Source organism: Hemicordylus capensis, chromosome 4 (genome assembly GCF_027244095.1).
Source record: "Hemicordylus capensis ecotype Gifberg chromosome 4, rHemCap1.1.pri, whole genome shotgun sequence".
Lineage (NCBI taxonomy): Eukaryota > Metazoa > Chordata > Lepidosauria > Squamata > Cordylidae > Hemicordylus > Hemicordylus capensis.
In genome coordinates this window covers 306164530-306185740 of record NC_069660.1, presented here as the reverse complement: position 1 = coordinate 306185740, position 21211 = coordinate 306164530, and the positions used below count along the sequence as shown (strand labels likewise).

The window sequence follows — 21211 nt, the reverse complement described above, 5'->3', positions numbered from 1 at the left end:
GAGCAGCTAAATCTCATTACCAACTGAGGGTTCAAATTAGAGTCTCATCCGTGCAACCTTGGGTCTGGAGTTGGCTGGGTTTGGATGTAACGGTAAGGAAACTGCAGTTTCCCCTCCAATTCAAGTCCCACATTATGTGTGAATGTGGCCATTGTTGTAAGCCACCCTGAGCAGTATTGTAATGGAGGGGTGGGGTCTATCTACTGTATCTATCTATCTAAAATTTGAAGGACAAGAACATATCACTAGACAGGTTCTGACATGTAGATGCTGTTAACGCTGAGCTCCATGTGATATCTCTCAGCCTCAGGAGTGCATGCTCCCCATTGCATCCCTCCACGAGCAACTACTTCCTATCTAGATTAAAATAAACTAAGATTGTTTGTGACATGTGAACCCATAAATCTTGGCTCATTGCTTCAGAAAACTACTTGCTTCAGAAAACCTGAGATCTGAAACTCACTTCAGCCCTCAGTTCCAACCTCAGGTCCTCTGAAGCAAGTAAGTTAGCAAAATAAAAAGGTGGGTTTGAATGTTGTGTCCAATCCTAGCATATCCTAATCTAGACAGGAAGTAGAAGCTCATGTGGTGATGGAAGGGGGAGAACATGTTTCTGAAGCTGAGGGGTGTTGCGTGGAGCTTGGTGTTCAGAGAGGTTCCACATGACAGAAAGACCCAACCACTGCTTGGAAATTGCCAATCAAGGAACTGCCAATCAAGTGGAGCATTCAATGGAAGGAGAGAGCATACAAGAGCAGGGCTGATTCCCATGGTTATGATTACATGGGAACAAGCCCTATACTTAACACTCTGGACCATGATCTGCAAATGCAAACTATGATTTCGATTCGTGATTTGGAGGCAAGGTGTGAACCATAGTTTGTCATTTCAGACATCCTGGCAAACTATAGTTAGAAAAAAACAGGAAGCAAAGGAGGACGCCCATGCATGAGAAGGGAGAAGTGGGAGAGGGTGTGAGCTGTAGTCCATAGGCTCCAGCTGTCCCTATTTTCTGGCCTGTGTCTCTGGCATATCACTGCACCTATTTTTACCTCTTAGGGATGGCTTGTTCCATTTTTTTTTTCCTTTGTGAGTGGCAAGAGTTGGATTCAGCTCCCTCTCCAGAGACTCTAGAAATTAAATCTCCATGTGGGTGGATGGGTGGGTGGGTGCATCACGTCTCTAGTGCACCTGCATGCAAATGAATGCACAGGAAGTTGCCTTATAAGGAGTCTGACCAGAATTCTATGTTAGCTATCTTTTATCTGACAGCGATGACAAAATCACAGTTCTGCCTTGTTGCCATTAGAATTCCTAGTAAGAGAGTACCTGTATAGTTAGATTTCATGAGCTTTTGGGATATCTGGATTAGCTATTGTTACTGTTTGGACTGTATGGATATATTTTTCTGGTCAGCGACCGCAAATGAACTGAACTGAACTGAACTGAGTCTGACCAGTGGTCCATCTAGCTTGCTGTTGTCTATACAGTCTGGCATCAGCTCCCCAGAATTTCAGCAGGAGTGTTTCCCAGCCCTACCTGCAGATGCCAGGAATTAAGCCTGGACTCTATCACTGAGTGACAGCCCCATCTCCTCTAAGACACTATGCAGTGCATAACATAAGAACTTAAGAACAGCGCTGCTGGATCAGGCCCATGGCCCATCTAGTCCAGCATCCTGTTTCACACAGTGGCCCACCAGATGCTGCTGGAAGCCACAGGCAGGAGTTGAAGGCAGGTCCTCTCTCCTGCTGTTACTCCCCTGCAACTGGTACTCAGAGGCATCCTGCCTTTGAGGCTCGTGGTGGCCTTTAGCCCTCCGACTAGTAGCTGTTGATAGACCTGTCCTCCATGAAGTGATCCAAACACCTCTTAAAGCCATCCAGGTTGTTGGCTGTCACCACATCTTGTGGCAGAGAATTCCACAAGTTGATTATGCGTTGTGTGAAAAGGTACTTCCGTTTGTTGGTCCTAGATTTCCTGGCAATCAATTTCATGAGATGGCCCCTGGTTCTAGTGTGATGTGAGGGGGAGAAGAATTTCTCTCTATCCACTTTCTCTACACCATGCATGATTATATAGATCTCTATCATGTCTCCCCACAGTCGTCTTTTTTCTAAACTAAAAAGCCTCAAGTGTTGTAGCCTTGCTTCATTAAAAAGGTGCTCTAGGCCCCTGATCATCTTGGTTGCCCTCTTCTGCACCTTTTCCAGTTCTACAATGTCCTTTTGTAGATGTGGTGACCAGAATTGTATGCAGTACTCCAGGTGTGGCCGCACCATAGTTTTGTATAAGGGCATTATAATATTAGCCATTTTATTTTCAGTCCCCTTCCTAACGATCCCTAGCATGGAACTGGCCTTTTTCACAGCTGCTGCTCATTGAGTTGACACTTGCAACGAGCTGTCCACCACGACCCCAAGATCCCTCTCCTGGTCAGTCACCGATAGCTCATATCCCATTAGCATATACCTGAAGTTAGGGGTTTTCGCCCCAATGTGCATCACTTTGCACTTGGTAGCATATGGTAGATGGAATCCAGCAATGTGCAATAGCGGGGGGGGGGGCTTGGGCAGTAAACCTTGGTATGAGAATTGGTTGTTCCTGAGCCTTGAAATTTGTTTGTTTGTTTGACATATTTTTATACCACCCAAAACTTGCGTCTCTGGGTGGTTTACAGTTAAAATCATTTAAAACATTAAAACAATTAAAATCATTTAAACATTAAAACCATTAATATTAAAATCATTTAAAACCAACATTAAAAATTAAAACCATAAATCTAATTAAAAGCCTGGGTGAATAAATGTGTCTTCGGCACCTTTTTAAAAGTTGCCAGAGATGGGGAGGCTCTTATTTCAACAGGGAGCGCATTCCAAGGTCCAGGGGCAGCAACAGAGAAGGCCTGTTCCCAAGAAGCCACCAAATGAGTTGGCGGCAACCAGGGCTGTCCTTAGGGCTTGGAGAGCAGGGCATCCGACCCAGGCCCCGCTCCTTTCACCCCCATTAGAATTAACTTGAAGGGGCCCCCGCACTGGTGATTTGCCCTTGGCCCCACATCCTGTAAGGGCTCTCTAAAGACAGCCCTGGCAGCAACCACAGACAAACCTTTCCAGATGATCTAAACAGGTGGTGGGGCTCGTGGTGAAGAAGATGTTCTGTTAAATACCCAGGGCCTAAGCTGTTTAGGGCTTTATAGGTAATAACCAGCACCTTGTATTTTGCCCAGAAACGTATCGGCAGCCAGTGTAGTTCTTTCAATACAGGAGTAATACAGTCTCTCCTAGATGACCCAGAGACCAACCTGGCTGCCACATTCTGGACCAGCTGCAGTTTCCGGACTACATACAAAGGCAGCCCCACATAGAGTGCATTACTGGCACAGTAATCCAGCCTAGAGTTACCAACATATGTACCACTGTTTTGAGGTTGTTTATCTCAAGAAATGGATGCAGCTGGCATATCATCTGAAGCTGATAAAAAGCTCATGCAGCCACTGCCTCAACCTGGACACCAGGGAAAGGTTTGGATCCAAAAGCACTCCCAGACTTCATACCTGTTCCTTCCAGAGGAGCGTGACCCCATCCAGAATGAGCAGATCAAAATTGTCTCCTGAGTTCTGACCCCGCACAATAAGTACCTCGTCTTATCTGGATTTAGCTTCAGTTTGTTATCCCTCATCCAGTCCATTACTGCCTCCAGGCAGGAATTTAGGGAAGTTATGCCTTCTCTCAATGATGTTGACATGTAGAAATAGATGTGGGTGCCATTAGCATATTGATAACACCCCGCACCAAGTCTCCTGATAATCTCTCCCCACGGTTTCATGTAGATGTCAAACAACGTTGGAGACAATATGGAGCCCTGAGGGACACGATAAAGTTCCAATTTTGAAGAACAACAGTCTTCAAGAGATACCATCTGGAATCCCCTCAGATGTTCCAGAAGGATACTATGGTCAATAGTATTGAAAGCCACTGAGAGATCCAAAAGGACCAATAGAGTCACACTCCCTCTGTCAATTCCCAATTGGAGATAATCCATCAGGCCAGCTAAGGCAGTCTCCACCCCATAGCCCGCCTGAAAGCCAGTTTGAAATGGGTCTAGATAATCAGTTTCCTCCAAGACCGCCTGGAGCTGGGAGGCCACCACCTTCTCAATCACCTTGCCCAGCCATGGAAGGTTCGAGACAGGCCTATAGTTGCTCAACTCTGAGGGATCTCATGCAGGCTTCTTTAAAATATGTCTAATGATTGCCTCCTTAAGACAAGGAGGCATATTGCCCTTTCTCAGAGAAGCATTTATGATTTCTACCAGGCCCTCTACAACAACCTCCCGGCCAGATAGTATAAGCCATGTCGGGCAAGGATCAAGAGGGCAGGTGGTAGGCCGCGCCATCCAAACAACTTGTCCACATCCTCAGGAGTCACAAACTGAAATTGATCCAGGGTCATCACAAAAGAGGAGCTGCTGGACACCTCTGTATCAGACTCTGTAACATAGTTCAGTTTGAATATAAGTCAGCACGAATATGAGTTTTGTCCACACAAAAAATCATTACAAATGTCACAGCGAATAATTGTTGGTTCCAAGTACTGATTCAAGGGGGAAGGGGTGAACATTAGCCTCTTCACAGCCCTGAACAACTCCAATGGACATGAACTTGCAGACATGATATGGGAGGGAAAGAGTCCCTTCTTTGCTGCACATATCGCCTGAGCATAGATCTTCAAATGCGCTCTATTTAGTAATCTGTCGGATGAAAATCAAGTCTTTCTCCACTTGCGCTCCAGTTGTCTACCTCACCGCTTCAACCCCTATAGTTCTTCCATATACCAAGGGGCCAGTTTCAAAGTGGGTCGGAGAGGACATTTAGGAGCGATCGTGTCCACTGCTCTGGTGAGTTGATTATTCCAATTCTCCACCAGAGTGTCGACAAGGTCACTAGCAGAGCCAATACTAAATCCCTCCAAGGCTTAGAATCCTAGTGGATCCTATAATCTTCTCGGGTGGACCATCCTAATGGGCCGCCCACCCCTGTGGAGGTGGACATGAGTCCAACCTTAACCAGATGGTGGTCTGTCCATGACAATGGGAAACTCACAGGAGTCCCCACCCACAGAACACCAGCCTGTTCAGAGTGAAAGACCAGATCAAGCATGTGACCAGCAATATGCATGTGAGCAGCAATATGCATCATTCCCGAGACCACTTGGGATAGGCCCATAGTTGTCATGGCCGCTATGAACTCCTGAGCTGCCCTGGACAAATTCACCCCAAAGCGAGCATTGAAGTCCCCCAGCACCACATGCTTGGGGGACTCCAACGCCAAGCCCGAGACCGTCAGCTCAGTTAGGGACTCCATTGGGCAGCGGAGCAATAGGTACACCAACAGAAGTCCCAGTCTATCCCTAATCCCCAAACTTAGGTACACACATTCAATATGGTCAGAATCTTCGACAGGGACCCTGGCAAGGGAGACATTGTTCCTATAGACCACAGCCACTCCACCTCCCCGCCCATGACCCCTCCCCTGCTTCTCAACCAGGCACGGCTCGTGAACGTGCCTCCGGGGGCGGCGGCGGGGGGCTTCTTTAAGGTAACCAGAGCCGGTGCTCCGTGCTGCCCAGCAGCCCCTGCGGCAAGGAATCACCTCCGCCACTCACCTGGCTGCTGGCGGGTGCTCGCCTCCGTGGGAGCCACGTGAATGGCAGAGGCGATTCACCGCCGCCTGCTGGGTGGCACGGAACACTGGCTCCGTTTACCTTAAAGAAGCCGCCTGCCGCCCCCCGCCCCCCGGAGGCGCATTCACGAGCCACGCCTGTTCTCAACAGAGTACCCTTCAGGGAGAGGCCGGGACCAGACTGGGCCACTAATCTCCCCCAACCAAGTCTCTGTAAAACATACCAGATCAGCCCCGTCATCCAGAATCAGATCATGGATGATTTCAGGTTTATTCTGGCATTAAAAAGGAGCAAGATGGGGCTGTATGGGTGGTTGGCATTGCTTTCCAAAGTCAAAGAGCTGGCAGGACAGCCAGAAGGAGAAACAACAATTGTTTCTGATTTCCCTTCCCCTGAAACAGCCTGGTGATCTGTCAACATTACTTCTTCTGTTCCCTACCACAACTGGAATAGCTTACCCATAATCAGTGGATACAACCCCTGTCTCCCCATCTCCAGACAGACCCAGACACATACAGTAATGGCCTGCATTACAAATCCTCAGATCAAAGAGATAACATCAGGGGACAGGCGGGAAATAAGGGCAGTGCCCCCCAAATGATAATTCTGCCCCATATTAAGTTTATTTGCTAGAAGCCTCCTTTGCCTCCCAAACCTCCTGCCCCTCCAATGTTTGTTTCTGCTCTCCCAATGGAAAATGTCTCGCTCCACCTCTGGGGAACATCTGGAGCTGTTCAGATGTCCCCCAGATGTACTGAGATGTACTGAGTCAGACCATCAGTCCAACTAGTTGTCCAGAATTTCAGGCAGGAGTCTTTCCCAGCCATACCTTGAGATGCCAGGGACTGGACCTGCAACCTTCTGCATGCTAAGCATTCACACTGCCGATGATGAGCCATGGCCCTTGCCAGAAAGGACTGTTCAACTGGTTGAAATCTCGAGCAGTGTTTTGTTCTCCCTTCAAGTATTGCTTCCAGGCATCTTTTTCTTCTTCTTCTTCATAATCTTGTATGAAACTGTCATAAAGAAAACTGTTGCCATGCTGAGCTGAAAATTGCTGTGTCAACTACAGTGGAACAAGTGTAATGTTGTACTTCAGAGCAACTTTTATGTCAAATTACTTGGCTGTGATTTTTGTGCGAGTTGCATGTCTCCACTTCAGACCTTACCCTGTTCGTTCATTTATAAAGGAGTAAGGGTGTGCACAGACGGGTCTGACTGCAAACCAGGCCTCCGCAAACTGGGCCGATTCGAACCGGTTCATCAACCCAACTGGCCCAGCCAGTGGGTTCCACTGAGCTGGTTCAAGGACCCGCAGTTCGGTCCGAATTAAAACTGAATCTGGACTGAACTACCACAACCAATCCACACACCCCCCCCAAAAGGAGTCATATTGCAAGGTTATGTGTATATGTGTACATGTATATTTGTGTGTGTGCTTCCCTTTCCTTATATTCTGTTTGTTTTTACTTATTTCTTCCTTTTTCTCTCCCTTGGGTAGGTAACCTTTTTGTGGTGACAGATGAGACATGAGATCTTCCGCCTCCAGGCTCTCCAGCTTTTCTGCAAGGGATTCATTATGGAATCGGTAAGAAAGCAGTGAAACAACATTAAACAGAAAAAAGGCTCTCTTATGTCTATTGGAATTGCAATCCTATTAAACCTTACAGCTTCCCTAGGCAGTTGGTCATTATTATTCCCATTTTACAGACGCAAACTGAGGCATAGGATAACAGAAGTGGCTGGTTTGGGAACACTGCAATCAGCCATGATGTGTTACAGAGCGGTATGGAACGAACCAGGCTGGCTCACACTTAACGTGTTTTTGAGTGGCAGGGATCAGGCAGGGCCTTTTCAGTAGTGCTCCCCAACCCTATTTTAAATGCCTTTGCAAAGGTATCAGTCTCCTTCCTCAATGATTTTTTTAAAAAATTGAAAACCCTGCTATTTAACTAAATATTTTAAAATTTGTGATAATTGGCTTTCCAGTTTTAATCAGTTTTAGTCCAGTGCTTTCCTATCTGGCTTCTGGTTTAATTTGATGCTTGCTCAGTTATTATTTATTGTTACATGTAAACTGGCTCCATTCCCTGTGGATTGTGAAAGCACCTTGAGAAACAACAGCCCATGAAATCTGCAGTAGCAAGAGGCTCATAATCAGTTCTCTTGCAGGGCCAGAACCCAACTGGAGTTATAAAGGCCCCAACAGACTCAGTTATAACACTCATGTTTTGCACGTAGAAGGTTTTCAGCCAGACTGAACCCATGAAGCTGCCTTTCACATCATCTTCTTGGTCTGCCTAGCTCAGTATTGCCAACACTGACTGGTAGCAGCAATCCAAGTTCTCAGGCAAAGCTCTTCCCCATCACCTGCTCCCTGGAGAGGCCAGGGATTGACCCAGAGACCTTGTGCCCACCAAGCATGTGCATGTTGCTGTGGGCCCTTCCTGAAGCCAGATAAACATACAAAGCTGCCTTCTCCTGAGTCAAACCCTTGGTCCAGCATCCTCAGTGTTGTCTACGCCAGGGATTCTCAATGTTGGGTCCCCAGATTATACTGGGCTTCAACTTCCATAATCCCCAGCCCCAGTGGCCTTTGGTTGGGGATTATGGGAGTTGAAGTCCAATCACATCTGGGGACCCAATGTTGAGAATCCCTGGTCTACACTGACTGGCAGGGGGCTCATTCCGATGAGCCCCCTTTCCAACTTGGCAAAGAGGCACCTTTTAACGTGCTCTTCCTATATAGCTGCTGCCCAATATAGGTGTTTCCCATAGTCTGGGAAACATACCAGTGGGGATTCGAACTGGCAACCTTTGACCTGCTAAGTCAAGTCATTCCCCTCTGCGCCATTAGGTGGCTGAAACCTCAGTAAATGCAGGCAATGAAAAGGCAGTGTATGGTACCTTAGCATTCATTAGGGCTGTGCAAACTGGCTCAACTGGCTCGGGATCAAACCAAACCACCCCGTTTGGTCTGGGGTTCATTGACCTTTTTTTGTAATTTTTTAAAAAATTACCTTATCCCCCTCAGGGGAGTTCCTGGAGGTGGGTGGGGGTGGTCCGTGGAGGTTCCCTCTCCCCTGTAGGCTCTTTTTATTGCCCCCGGCTTCAGCTGGTTTTTGGCCTTCTCCTGGAGGCACAGCGGCCATTTTGGAGACTGTGCGCCTGTGCACTTAGCCTCGCAGAGTCCGTGCTGCCGGAAGAAGGCCGAAAATCGGCCGAAGAGCCAGCTGAGCCAGCTGGAGAGGGCAATAAAAAGAGCCACGTCTGAGAGCACCCCCCCCCCCGCTGCCTCCAGGAACTCACCCAAGGGGGATAAGGTTAAAAAAAAGGTTTTTAATTTTTAAAAGATCCATGAACCCCCCTGGACCAAACCAAGCCGGGGGGGTTCAAGAGGGTGCCGGACCAAACTGGCCCAGCCAGTATGTTGGTAGCAAGCATGAATTGTGCCCATGGCTAAGCAGGGTCCACCTTGGTTTGCATTTGGATGGGTAGCTACATGTGAATGCTGTCTGCTATAAAATATTCCCCTTAGGGTAGGAGTGGGCCACCTTGGCTTTCCAGCTGTGAACTAAACTCCAAATTTTATGTGGCTAGGGATGATGGGAGCTGTAGTTCAACAACAGCTGGAGAGCCAAGGTGGCCTACTCCTGTCTTAGGGGATGAGGCCGTAGCTCAGTGGAAGATCGTCTGCATGCCTGTAAGCAAAAGGCCTCAGGTTCACTCCCTGGCATTTCCAAGTGGTACTAGCACTGGGAGAGACTCCTGCCTGAAGCCTTGGAGAGTCACTGCCAGTCAGTGTATCGGCTATACTGAGCTATATAGAGGAGAGCTGGTCTTGTGGTAGCAAGCATGACGTCCCCTTAGCTAAGCAGGGTCCACCCTGGTTGCATATAAATGGGAGACTAGAAGTGTGAGCACCGTAAGATATTCCCCTCAGGGGATGGAGCCGCTCTGGGAAGAGCAGAAGGTTCCAAGTTCCCTCCCTGGCATCTCCGAGATAGGGCTGAGAGAGATTTCTGCCTGCAATCTTGGAGAAGCTGCTACCAGTCTATGAAGACAATACTGAGCTAGATAAGTCTGACTCAGTATATGGCAGCTTCCTATGTCCCTATATGGACCAAGGGTCTCACTTGATATAAGGCAGCTTCCTATGTTCCTGTATTTTGGATATGGCTGAAAAAAAAGGAGCTCAGATTTAATTCTCTAGAAGAATGCACCAGAATGTTCTTCTAATCCTTTCAGAGTATACACCCTCCTTATCAGAATACCATTCATGTGAAACATTGTTGGGAAGTTGCGGGTGTGGAGGAGGGAGATGGTGATTTACAGAGCACATTTTTCCTCCCCTTTCACACTTGTAGAATGTGAAATGGCCCACACTTGCCTTAATATCCTGTTTGTTCATTTCGTCAGTGGAGGGTGTCCAACTGTTATTTTAAGGTCTGGAGTGGACAATCTGAAACTGTGAAAGCTATAACTGAGTTAACACGGATATCCTGAACTGACCCCTCGGCAGTTTTAAAACAACAAAGGATGAAACCGTAGCTTATTAAATTCAAGTGCAAAGTTAAGATGCAATGTTAAGACAAGCCCAACTGCAAGGCACCGTAAAATCAGCAGTTCCTGCCTTTCACGGTGTGCACAGAACAGAAGCCTTAACTCGAGAAAAGAAACAGTATAGAATAAAGTCCCCACAAGGCAACTAAAAGCACGCAGAAGTTCTTTAGCAAGTCACTTTTACAACTCATTGGCCACAATCACACATAACGTGAAACCGGAGTTTAAGGAGCCAGAGGTTGCCAGACCTGCACATCTGAGTGCAGGAACCTCTGCTTCTGTGAGGAGAGTGACCTGAGGTTTGCTTATCAAAACTCCAGTTTGAACCCTCAGGTTGTAGTGAGTTTTGTCTCCTCAACCCGAGGCTCCACACGGCCTGCATTATGTCCGAATGCAGAACTGCAGGCTGTGTTCCCTGTTACCGTCGTTGAGGGAGGAAGCTCCTCCCTCTCTCCAGCCATGATTGGCTGTGCGGGCTGCTCTTCATGCAAGAAGCAAGCCCGCATAGCCGGGCCCCCCTCCTCTCTGCAGTCTCGCTGACTGCAGGCTCCCTGCTCTCTGTTATGTCAAAATTCAGAGAGGAGACTGCGTATGTGTGGTGTGGGATGGAATCACGGGTTCATTGAGTCTGCAGGTCCAACAACATCTGGAGACCCAAGCTCTAGAACCCCTGCTTTAAAGGGCACAGTTTCTTTTAAAGAGTTTCCCTCCACAAAATATAAATTGCATGGACTTCAGCTGCACCATCGCCCAAGTCTGATGCATGCATCTTTGCAATACTGTGTTCCGTGGGGCTTACTCTCAGCAGAATGCACATAAGATTGTAGTCCACCATGCACCCCAGAAGTACGTTCATTTGGGAGTAAATCACACTTGTGTTCAGTGATAGTTGCTCCATTCTCCAGCCCTGGCAACTCATCAGATGAGCCAGCTAAACAAAGCGCCATGGGTTCCTAGTTCTAGCCTTGGCAGATCCAGACAGTTTACCAGCTGCCAACTGCAGTTGGCCAATTCTGACATCACAGCACATCACATCACACAAAAAGGCTTCTTTAACCGTGCTTTGGAGCTATGTCTGAACTAAGCAACAGGGTCTGGTCTCCGAGACATGACAACATCCAGTCAGAGTCCTGAACTACAGAGGGTGTGTGTGTGTGTGTGTGTGTGTGTATAATGTCAAAGCAAACACAAAAGGCTATTGACTGGTGTTCTGCTGCTTGGTGTGTATGGCTTGGAGATTTTCCTAGATACAGATGGGAGAGAAATGAGACTGGAAATATTGAAATATTTGCAATATGGCTTGATGAACTGTCTCGGTTGCTTTCCCTGCACAATCCTCACACACCAACTGCCTCTGAGCCTGCCAATGGTTTCCCCATCTTCCACAGTTTCTCATGCTGAAGGGCTAGACAAACCCATTACTATCTCCCTTTTTTAATTACAAAGGATGAGCTACCCGGACTCAGACAATGTTAATTAAAATATTCATTAATACATCCCCTGCGTTTGCACAGTTGCTACTGATAGTTGTTACAAAACCTTGGTGATCTAGGACTGCATGCTCCCCATTTCCCAAAGTAGTGAGAAACTCTTGGTTACTTTTGGATGAGAGCTCACTGGTAACTTAAAATATTTTTGCAAGATTTGTTTTATTTACAAACATACATGGAAAGTAGAAGAGAAGGCAAGCAGCAGGCCATCCTGCAAAGCAGCAAATCTAATGCAATGTTCTGTGTTTAGGCAACAACAACAACAACAACAGTAGGTTAGTACAGTAGGTTAGATGTAAGGGGCAGCTGATATCCCATAGGAATCTGACCAGGTTTTGAGATCAGCAACTGCAGTCTTGCTTTCTGTCCGTTTCAGGCTGTGTGAGTAGGTACAAGAGACAGAGCCTGCATTTGCATGTAACATGCAAATTCGGGCAACACACAGACTGTGTGGAACCTTGGGCTTGTGTGACAAAACAGGAGGAGAGCTGGTCTTGTGGTAGCAAGCATGACTTGTCCCCTTAGCTAAGCAGGGTCTGCCCTGTTTGCATATGAATGGGAGACTTGATGTGTGAGCACTGGAAGATATTCCCCTTAGGGGATGGAGCCGCTCTGAGAAGAGCAGAAGGTTTCAAGTTCCCTCCCTGGCTTCTCCAAGATAGGACAAGATTTATTTATTTTTAATAGGACAAGATTTTTTTATTGAACCAACAAACTACCAAAGCATACAGTACGTTGCCAAAGCACAATTATATACAAAGTGGTTGTTTGTACATGATGTATCTACAAAGATTTACACACAATGATAGGGCTGAGAGAGATTCCCGCCTGCAACCTTGGAGAAGCTGCTGCCAGTCTGCGTAGACAATACTGAGCTAGATGGACCAATGATCTGACTCCGTATATGGCAGCTTCCTATGTTCCTAACTCACTGCAAGCTGAGGGTTCCGATTGCAGTTTAAAAAATTAAATCATAGCGTGGGTCACCTTGCAGAACCAGAGTTGCATGCATTTGGACGTCATGGTGAGAAAACCTCTGCCCCCTAAAACTCCGGTTTCGCATTACATGCAAATGTGGCCAGTATATTTTCTGTGTTGGCAACCAGATTATACTATGCTTTTCCAGAGGAGCTTGCCTGTCTCCATCACTGGCTTCTTTTTGCAGGACACTTAAGACTCATCATTTCTGACACACGTATTGCCACTGAGTAGATGATTTGTGAGCTGCTCTTTTTGGCTGTCTGAATGTCTGCTTTACAGATGTTATTAGCAACTTGTAGACTGCTTTGATTACTATTGCTAGCAAAATAGCAAAAATCGTCCTGTCGATACTGGGGTTTGCTACTACTGCCATGGCTTGAGGAGAGTGGCCATCGTGCCACTCCCAGGCAGGATCCTGAGATGAAGCGGCTTCCTGGTTTGGGCAGGGTGCTGTATAAGAAAGAGAAAAGGTGCCCGAGGAGGCTATGGTTTTCATCTTTCCCCCTTTATTTGAGGAGAGCTGAAACAAATGAGGTTTTAAGAGTCAGACTCAGCACAACGTAGGAGTTCTGTGATTGGAACTTCCAAAATCTTTTTTCTTTTTTTCTTTTCTAAAGTAACTGTGGGAGGGTAGGGTAATTTGCCTGCTCCCAAGGTCATCAAAGGAGGCTTTGCTCCATATGCCACCATTGACAGTGGCTCGACAGTCATACACACAGAACAGGGCCTTCTCTGTTGTTGCCCCCAGGCTCTGGAATGCTCTCCCAGTGGGCAGGCCCATAGCCAGCTGATGGCATGTTGTGTACCTGCCACACCAAAAAATTCTCTTTCCTCCCCAGCCTCCCTGACTGTTTTCACTGAACATTTTATAACCTGCCTCCCCTGACTTCTGCAATCCCCCCCAAAATTTTTTTGAGGCTAGTTACAGGCCTGCCAGTGGGTGTCCATTCTCTGGTATCTGCGGCTGCTTTTAAAAAAAAACAACATCTAATATCTCTTCTATTTGTTCAGGATTTTACCCCTTGGGAGTACCACCTAATGGCCCAGTGGGGAAATGACTTGATTTTCAAGCCAGAGGTTGCCGGTTCAAATCCCCACTGCTATGTTTCCCAGACTATGGGAAACACCTCTATCGGGCAGCAGCGATATAGGAAGATGCTGAAAGTTATCTCATACTGCACGGGATGAAGCAATGGTCAACCCTTCCTGTATTCTACCAAAGACAACCACAGGGTTCTTCCACACTTTATGAAAGGCAGTATTATGAACTGAACAATAAATAAAGAAACACACATACATACATAAAGCCTTTTAGCATCCTAGCCATTATATTTTCCCCAGCACACCTCTCTCTGCCCCGCTCTGCCACATTGCCTGGCAGTCATTTCCAATTTGCTGCATTTTCTGTTTCTTTGCAGGCTGCAGAGGTTCCAAAGTCCAGGCCTTATTGTTCTTCCTGCAAGTCTGGAATGCCATAATGTGTTTGTCAGCGTGACTTGCTCTCGCATGACAACATCAAGGAACAAAGGCAAAACTGAATCAGCACATCAGTCAACTTTATCACATGCAGCTTCAGGCTTGGCTTTGTTTGCAGGGCTGGTTTGTTTTTGTTTGCAGCAATCTTTCGAGACAGCTTGTTGGGGGCTGCCATGGAAATAGGATGACACTTCTTTCTCACCAGCCTTTTAGGCAAAAACAAGGTTGGGCTCACTGATGTTGAGCTTGTTTTATAGCATTTTAAGTGCCACTACTTAGCTCCAAGCAATTGCCTTTACTGCTCTCTATAAGGGATGGCTGATGCTGGATAATGTCCCTCCAGGTGGCCACAAAGGAAAGCTTTTTCCCCTTTGACCCCAGGATGGCTCCCACTTCCCCAAGGCTGCCTGTTTAAAGCTAGGTGGGGGTCTTGGATAAAATGCTTTTAAAAATCTGAAAATGCAGACATTTATCAGAGCCATTGAAAGAACTATAGCTTTATCTTATGAGCTGGTCTACAACCATAAAAGTCAACTATCTGTTTATAAATAACAGTATGACACTTCCAGGCACTTTTGCACACCCACTTAATAGGCTGGGAAAATGCCATGATTTGGGTCAGCATGCTGTGAACCATACACAGGGCCCCTCCCACCTGTACGAATTCCACCTGACCCTACCACCAGAGGCATTTAACTAGTGATGTTGCCAGGAATTATTCTTCTTGGCTTGGAGGTACCAATCTCATAGCAACATAGTAAGCTGCCATTATTCTGAGTCAGACCATTGGTCCATCTAGCTCAGTATTGTCTACACAGACTGCCTCCAAGGTTGCAGGCAGGAATCTCTCTCAGCCCTATCTTGGAGATGCTGCCAGGGAGGGAACTTGGAACCTTCTGCTCTTCCCAGAGCAGCTCCATCCCCTAAGGGGAACATCTTACAGTACTCACACATGAAGTCTCCCATTCATATTCAACCAGGGCAGACCTGCTTAGCTTAAGGGGACAAGTCATGCTTGTTACCACAAAACCAGCTCTCCTCTCCTCTCCTCTCGACTACTCAGAATGTTCACTGTAAATTTTTATTTATTAAACCTGTTTATTAAATTTGTATACTGACAAATGCCCTTTTTGAGGTGGTTTACAATCAGGAGAAAAACAATCAACATTAAAATCACATCTAAAAGAATAACACATTAAAATCTAAAAGCAATAAAGCAACCACTAGAGCCAATCAAACCATTAAAGAGACAGAAGGAACCAATACAAACATCACAATTACAGGCCAAATGCCTGACAGAACAAGCACCCTGCCTGGTGCCTGAGTTTATACAGAGAAGATGCCAGGCGGGCGGGTCTCCCTGGAAAGGGCATTCCATAGGCAAGGGGCCACTACCAAAAAGGCTCTCTCCCTGGTAATTACTCGTCACACCATTTCAGATAGTGGCAACCAGAGAAGAATCTCCAAAGATAACCTAAAAGGATGAGGCAAGCATTATGGCTCCAAGAGTTTATATATTTATTTATCATATTTATATACCGCCTGATAAATACAAAAAATGTAAAAACAGAATACAAAACAATTAAAAGAATTTTACAGAATAAAAAGCATTAAACAGTTTTAAATGACTTAACAAAGAGCTTGAGAAAACAGGTGCGTCTTGAGGGTCCTTTAAAAAGCAAACAGAGATGGAAAGCTCTTGTTTTGATGGGGAGCATATTCCAGAGCCCTGGGGCAGCCACAGAGGCCTGGCCCCAAGTCACCACCGAACAAGTTGGTGGCAACCATAACTGGACCTCCCTTATAGGTGGCAGGGTTCATGACAAAGGAGGCACTCTCTTGAGTACCCTGGACCCAAGCCATTAAGTTCTTCTGGGTCTCAGCGTATCAAACATTCCCTCCCAGTTCCCACCTCAAGCCTTCTCTGTCCCATCAACTTACCTCCCTTGCTGCTTCCAGCTCTCCTGGTGCCTGGCTCATAGCCATGTCATTGGGCCAGGCAAGCGAGGGGGTAGGTGTCTCTCCCCTCCTCCCCTCTCTGCCTCTTGGCATGCTACTATGGCTGTGAACCCCACACCAGGGATCCTAAGGAGTGTAGTTTTCTGAGCTCTACTGACATCTAGTTGGGAAGGCAGGGAGTTGGGGGGGGCAGGTGGGTGAGAGGTGGTTTGGGGGGATAGGGATCACACCCCTTACACTCCAGAGGACATCATTAGGGGTGTGACAGGGACCAGTAGGCTCAGAACTGAGCTCAGAATGAACTGAGCTGTTTCTGAATTTGAGAAGAACAGGTTTCCAAGCCTGATAGAGGGGGTGGGGGTGGGTCGGTGTCGGTGTTGCGGGGAGGGGGGGGAGTGTGTGTGTTGGCCCCATTGCCAGTTTTAATTATATCTGCCACTTTGCAGAGAGGTGCTGTAATGTTTATACAGTAGGAGTGGGCAGACATTAGTCTTCTGGGAGCTACTTTTTGTTGCACGAGTGTTGGAAGCTACTCACAAAAAACAGAGGTTTGGGGAGCAAGATTGCTCCCCAAGGAAGTACCAGTTACAAAATAGCAGTTTGTACAAAGATTTATGCCAATAGAATAAGGGATTTTAATATCAGTCCCCCTGAAATTTCAGATAATTTTGCTGCAGGACAGGAGAGCTCTGTGGGGGAATAGACTGGGGATAAATGAATAGGAGAGAAAGCAAAAGCAGTCCTGAGAAGAGAGAGAGAGAGAGAGAGAGAGAGAGATTTGAAATGGTGTGACTGTTCCCTCACTCAGCCAGCCAATCAGATATGCAGTACTGACTGGAAGGGAAGGGAGGGAGACGCAAACCCAAATGCCTGGAGAACTATATCAGGTAAACCCTGGAGCTAGCAGTACCAATGCTTACCTCTGGTATACAGAATCTTCTCACATGCTCAGTCTCCTAAATCCCCCTTTTCATTTGCTTCCTCTGCACTGCTGTATCTTGCCTGTCCTTTCAAAAGCTCTGAGTGTTCCTACTTTTTCTCCACAACCTCCCTGCAGACTGGCCCTAAGTTACCTAATGAGCTTCATGCCTTAGTGGGAATTTGAATCCAGGTCTCCCATATGGGCAACTGGGGGGGAGCACCTCCCCCACCATTGAGCCAGTTCCCTGGATTCAATGGGGCACACTCCCAGGGCTGGGGGAATTGGATTGCTGGCTTTGCCCCCCCCCCCCACCAGCAAAAGCAAGTCCTATGGATGCCTATGGTTCCCCCACTCATCCAACACTCTTTCCACTGTTCCTTTCTTGCATAGGTTTCCCCCACTGGCTCTGTTTGTCTTTGTCCCTCTGGCCTTTGGCCTTGTCCACCCATCTGACCCTCCTCCCAACTCTTCAGCGTCCGTTCATACGCCCCTTGAGCCTCTTTGAGCTGCTGCTTAGTAAGAAGACTTCTTTTCTAGTTTGGCATGCATGGTGTTAAAATCTTAGCATTACCAAAATGTCATCTAGCCTAGGGAAACAATAGTCCCCTTTTCCAGTCCTCCACCCTGATATGAATATTAGGAGGGTTGGGAACACTGAATGGGTCTTTTTATGTATGGAACTAGTTTACAATTGTGACAATGAAGTTTCCGATTTAGCTTCCCTGCATTTCCTCATCTAATTGAAAGCACCAAACCCCCCTTGTTCCACCTCCCACACCACCTCCTTGTCCCCTTCAGATCAGAGCCGCTGGTTGCTTTAAATATCAGATCAGCTGGTGGGTGTCTCTAAAATAGGCACACGCTGCAAAAGAAGAAGAAGAGAAATGTCTCTGCGGCTCATTTATTCAGCATGGCGCACTACTGGGTACTCTTTCCTACAAGCCCATGTTAAGAAAAGCAGGTGTTGAGCCAGTTACCAAGATTATATCATAAGCTATTGTCACATTCCAAGAAACAGAAGCCAAGTGGGGCCAAGAAACAGAAGCCATGGAGGCGGGTCTCACAATCCAAGAGACCTGCCTGGGGAAGGTGAGCGGGGAGAGCGGGCTTAGCCCGCTCTCCCCACACACGAGCAGGGGGGCAGCCCTGGGCAGCCGGATTGGCAGCCCTGGGTGGTCGGATTGGCTGGATCGGTTGCCCACACGACTGCCGGGTCTGTGATGGAGCTGGCCGGGGCTGGGAGAATCGGGGGTTGCACAGCCACCAGAAGCCCCAGTATGCCCTGCGTGAGCACGCAGGGCATACTGGAAAGACCCTCGGAGCTGGGAGGCAGCTTTTCACCTCCCCTCTGGGGGTCTACTCATGAGTAGCCATAGCGTGGAGCCGCGCTGTGGCTACTCACGATTTTAAAAACCGGGTTTGCAGCGTGCTTGCCCCGCAAACCCGGTTTAAGGGGAGGGGTTGTTTGGTGGGTTAATCGCTGGGAGGCAACCGGGCTCGTCTGCGAGCCCGGTGGCTCCCACAATCAGCCAAAATCGGGCTAGGCACCCCTAGCCCGATTTCGGCTGATCGTGGGAATAGCCTCATGGTGTGCCTATGCAGATGATGGGGCATTGCTAATGGCAGCAGGCATAACCATCAGTGGCTTCCATCAAGCTATCTGGCTTAATCTGGGACATAGCTGAAAGGAGACTAAACCAGTTCTGTGCTCTAGAGACAGTGTTGCCTACCTCAATGATGGCCCCAGGAAAAATTATTTCCACACACACACACCCCACACACAAATGAATGCTTGTCATTTGCTTGTATGGGCGGGGAGGGGGTGAGGAGTAGTATGCTGCATTTAGGAACAGTTACAGTGAGGGCAAGACCTGCCCACCAAACCTGACACTGAGCTACCTAAGTCCCCACTGTTAGGGATTCCCCACAGAGTTGCCATTTGTCTTTATGGACACAGACACTCACTGCACATGTGACATGCACACAGAAAGAAGGGCTCCTTGCATGAGCATCTGGAGGGGTGGCAGGGCAATTACCCCCACCCTAGACTGAGCCAGTCCCACTCAATTAAATGGGGCTTACCCTTAGGTAAGTGGGTATAGGATTGCAGTCTTTGTCTCCACCCTGGAAAACGTCCTGCAGATGCCTCCTTTCAGAAAAGCATCCCCTTTCATATGCGCCTCCCTGAAATTTGAGGTGAGATGAGGAGGCCATATCCCAAATGAATGTTGTTTTAACCGGGTACCAGATTAGAAGGGGTCTTTTCAATCGTAGTCCCAAAGTTCTGAATCACCCTTGCATTGGCTGCTTGTTTATTCTGTCAATGGCCCCATTTGCACGGAACGCCAAACCAGAGTTGAATGGGGCACAGGTTGGAATCTGTGTATGTCCGAATGCGTAAAACCAGCGTTGCGTGGCAAAAGCGACCTGCGGTTTCCCTTGCCAAACTCCAATTGGAACCTTTGGTTTGTAGTGAGTTTCGCTGCCCCAGGTTTGAAGGTGGCAGCATTACATCCAAACACAGACACCACCATAACTGGGGTTTTGTGGTTTTTCTGGAATCAAAATCATAGAGAGGGTGGCCCAGACCCGTCCAGGAATGCACCCGCTCCATGCCTGCCACATTTCTTGTTGGGAGGTGTAAAGTTTAAATAGCCTCTCTTTCTGCTTCTCAGTTGGCATGGGCAGGGAGGTTTAAAGAAGCAGCACAAGAGGTGAAAGTGGATGGAGCAGCTGGTGCACAGGGAGGTTTAAAGTTTAAATAGCCACTCTTCCCACGTAGGCTGCTCCATCCACCCTTGCTGCAGGAGTGGATTGTTTGGCTAAAGAACCTAACCCCATTTTAGGGGTTAGGTCAAGCACTCCAGTATAATGGTTTCCATGAACACTACCCCTGCAATATTAGAGGTCCTCTTGGACTGCATTTGTTGAACCTAGCAGTGTAATCTATGCAAAATGACTTTAGCTGGTCAATTACGGGCCTCACCTACTAGTGAATAAATAAATGGATTCCCCCTTCACACATGCTGCTTGCTTTAACAGCAATTTTGTTACCAAATCAAGATGAATCATGTGACATAAAGAGAAGATTCCTATACTCCTTTGAAAATCTTCCATAGATCACGTTCCAAGGAAAACACTTTCCTAGAAAACTCAAATTGCAAAGTCTGTACTAGGTGAGCACATTTTGTTATGGTACACTCCCTTAGAAGGAAACCAACACTGATGTCAATATTTGATTTTGGCTTTAATGGCTTTGGATTGACTTTTGCCTTCAAGCAAATTGTGGGTTTGAAAAATGCTGCAATGCTGTATTAATTTACAATAGCTCTGTACTGTTGTACAAGGCTGATTCCATTGGGCAGGCTGGCACACAATATAAAGCATAGTTTTTCAAGGAGGGAAGGTTCCTGCAGATTTAGTAGATGTAATAAAGTAAGAAACACCAGCAGAATGAGGTGAGCTGGGTTTTCAGAAAGATCCAGTATCTTGAAGAGCCTTTGGCTGTCTCCATGACTTAAAATAACATACATAAATCAGTTTCAGGACATGGCCTGAGGGCATGATACAGTCACGAAGCTAAGCAGGTCTAAGTCTGGAAATGCCTGGTGCTGACCTGGGAACCTCTGCTTTGAGTTTCATGATGGAAGAAATGTGGGACAATAACGGAATGAATGAATGAATTATTTTAAACAAGTAGATCTACCCAAATATAACCATAATGCAGAATTATAATTTCCTAGGCAAAATTTAATTTCCACCCACCCAAACGAAAGAAAGCTTCTTTTGATAAAAACTGTTGGTCATCACAAACCTGGGAAGGAAACATCATTTTCTATGCAAATGATGATTGGGTACAATATCTGGTACAACTTGGTACCAGATGATTTGGTACAATATCAAAAGGAGTACAGTATTGGAGCTTAAGTTAGATGATCCCCACCAAAATATATACCACATGTTGTGAGGCAAGTTTATACCCAATTCTTTCTGCTCCTTGGACCAGTATAGCAAATTTATGTGTTATTTATCCTGGCCAGGTTATAAATCAATCATTTTCTTGGCATCATTTAAGAGTAAAATGTGGTCAAAGATTACCTTCAGGAATCCTTCCCTAGGGAAAGGAATATAAAGAG

At 46.9% G+C, this 21211-nt stretch overlaps 1 protein-coding gene across 4 annotated transcripts in view; it reads left to right on the top strand.

The window, feature by feature from the left end:
* ASAP1 (ArfGAP with SH3 domain, ankyrin repeat and PH domain 1) overlaps nt 1-21211 on the top strand; it is a 246538-nt gene that overhangs the window by 41967 nt on the left and 183360 nt on the right. For all 4 annotated transcript variants that reach the window (XM_053243643.1, XM_053243642.1, XM_053243637.1 and 1 more), the window contains exon 2: nt 7186-7272. In XM_053243643.1, the coding sequence (XP_053099618.1) occupies nt 7214-7272 (59 nt within the window). In that variant the 5' untranslated portion in view covers nt 7186-7213. The remainder of the gene's footprint in view (nt 1-7185; nt 7273-21211) is intronic.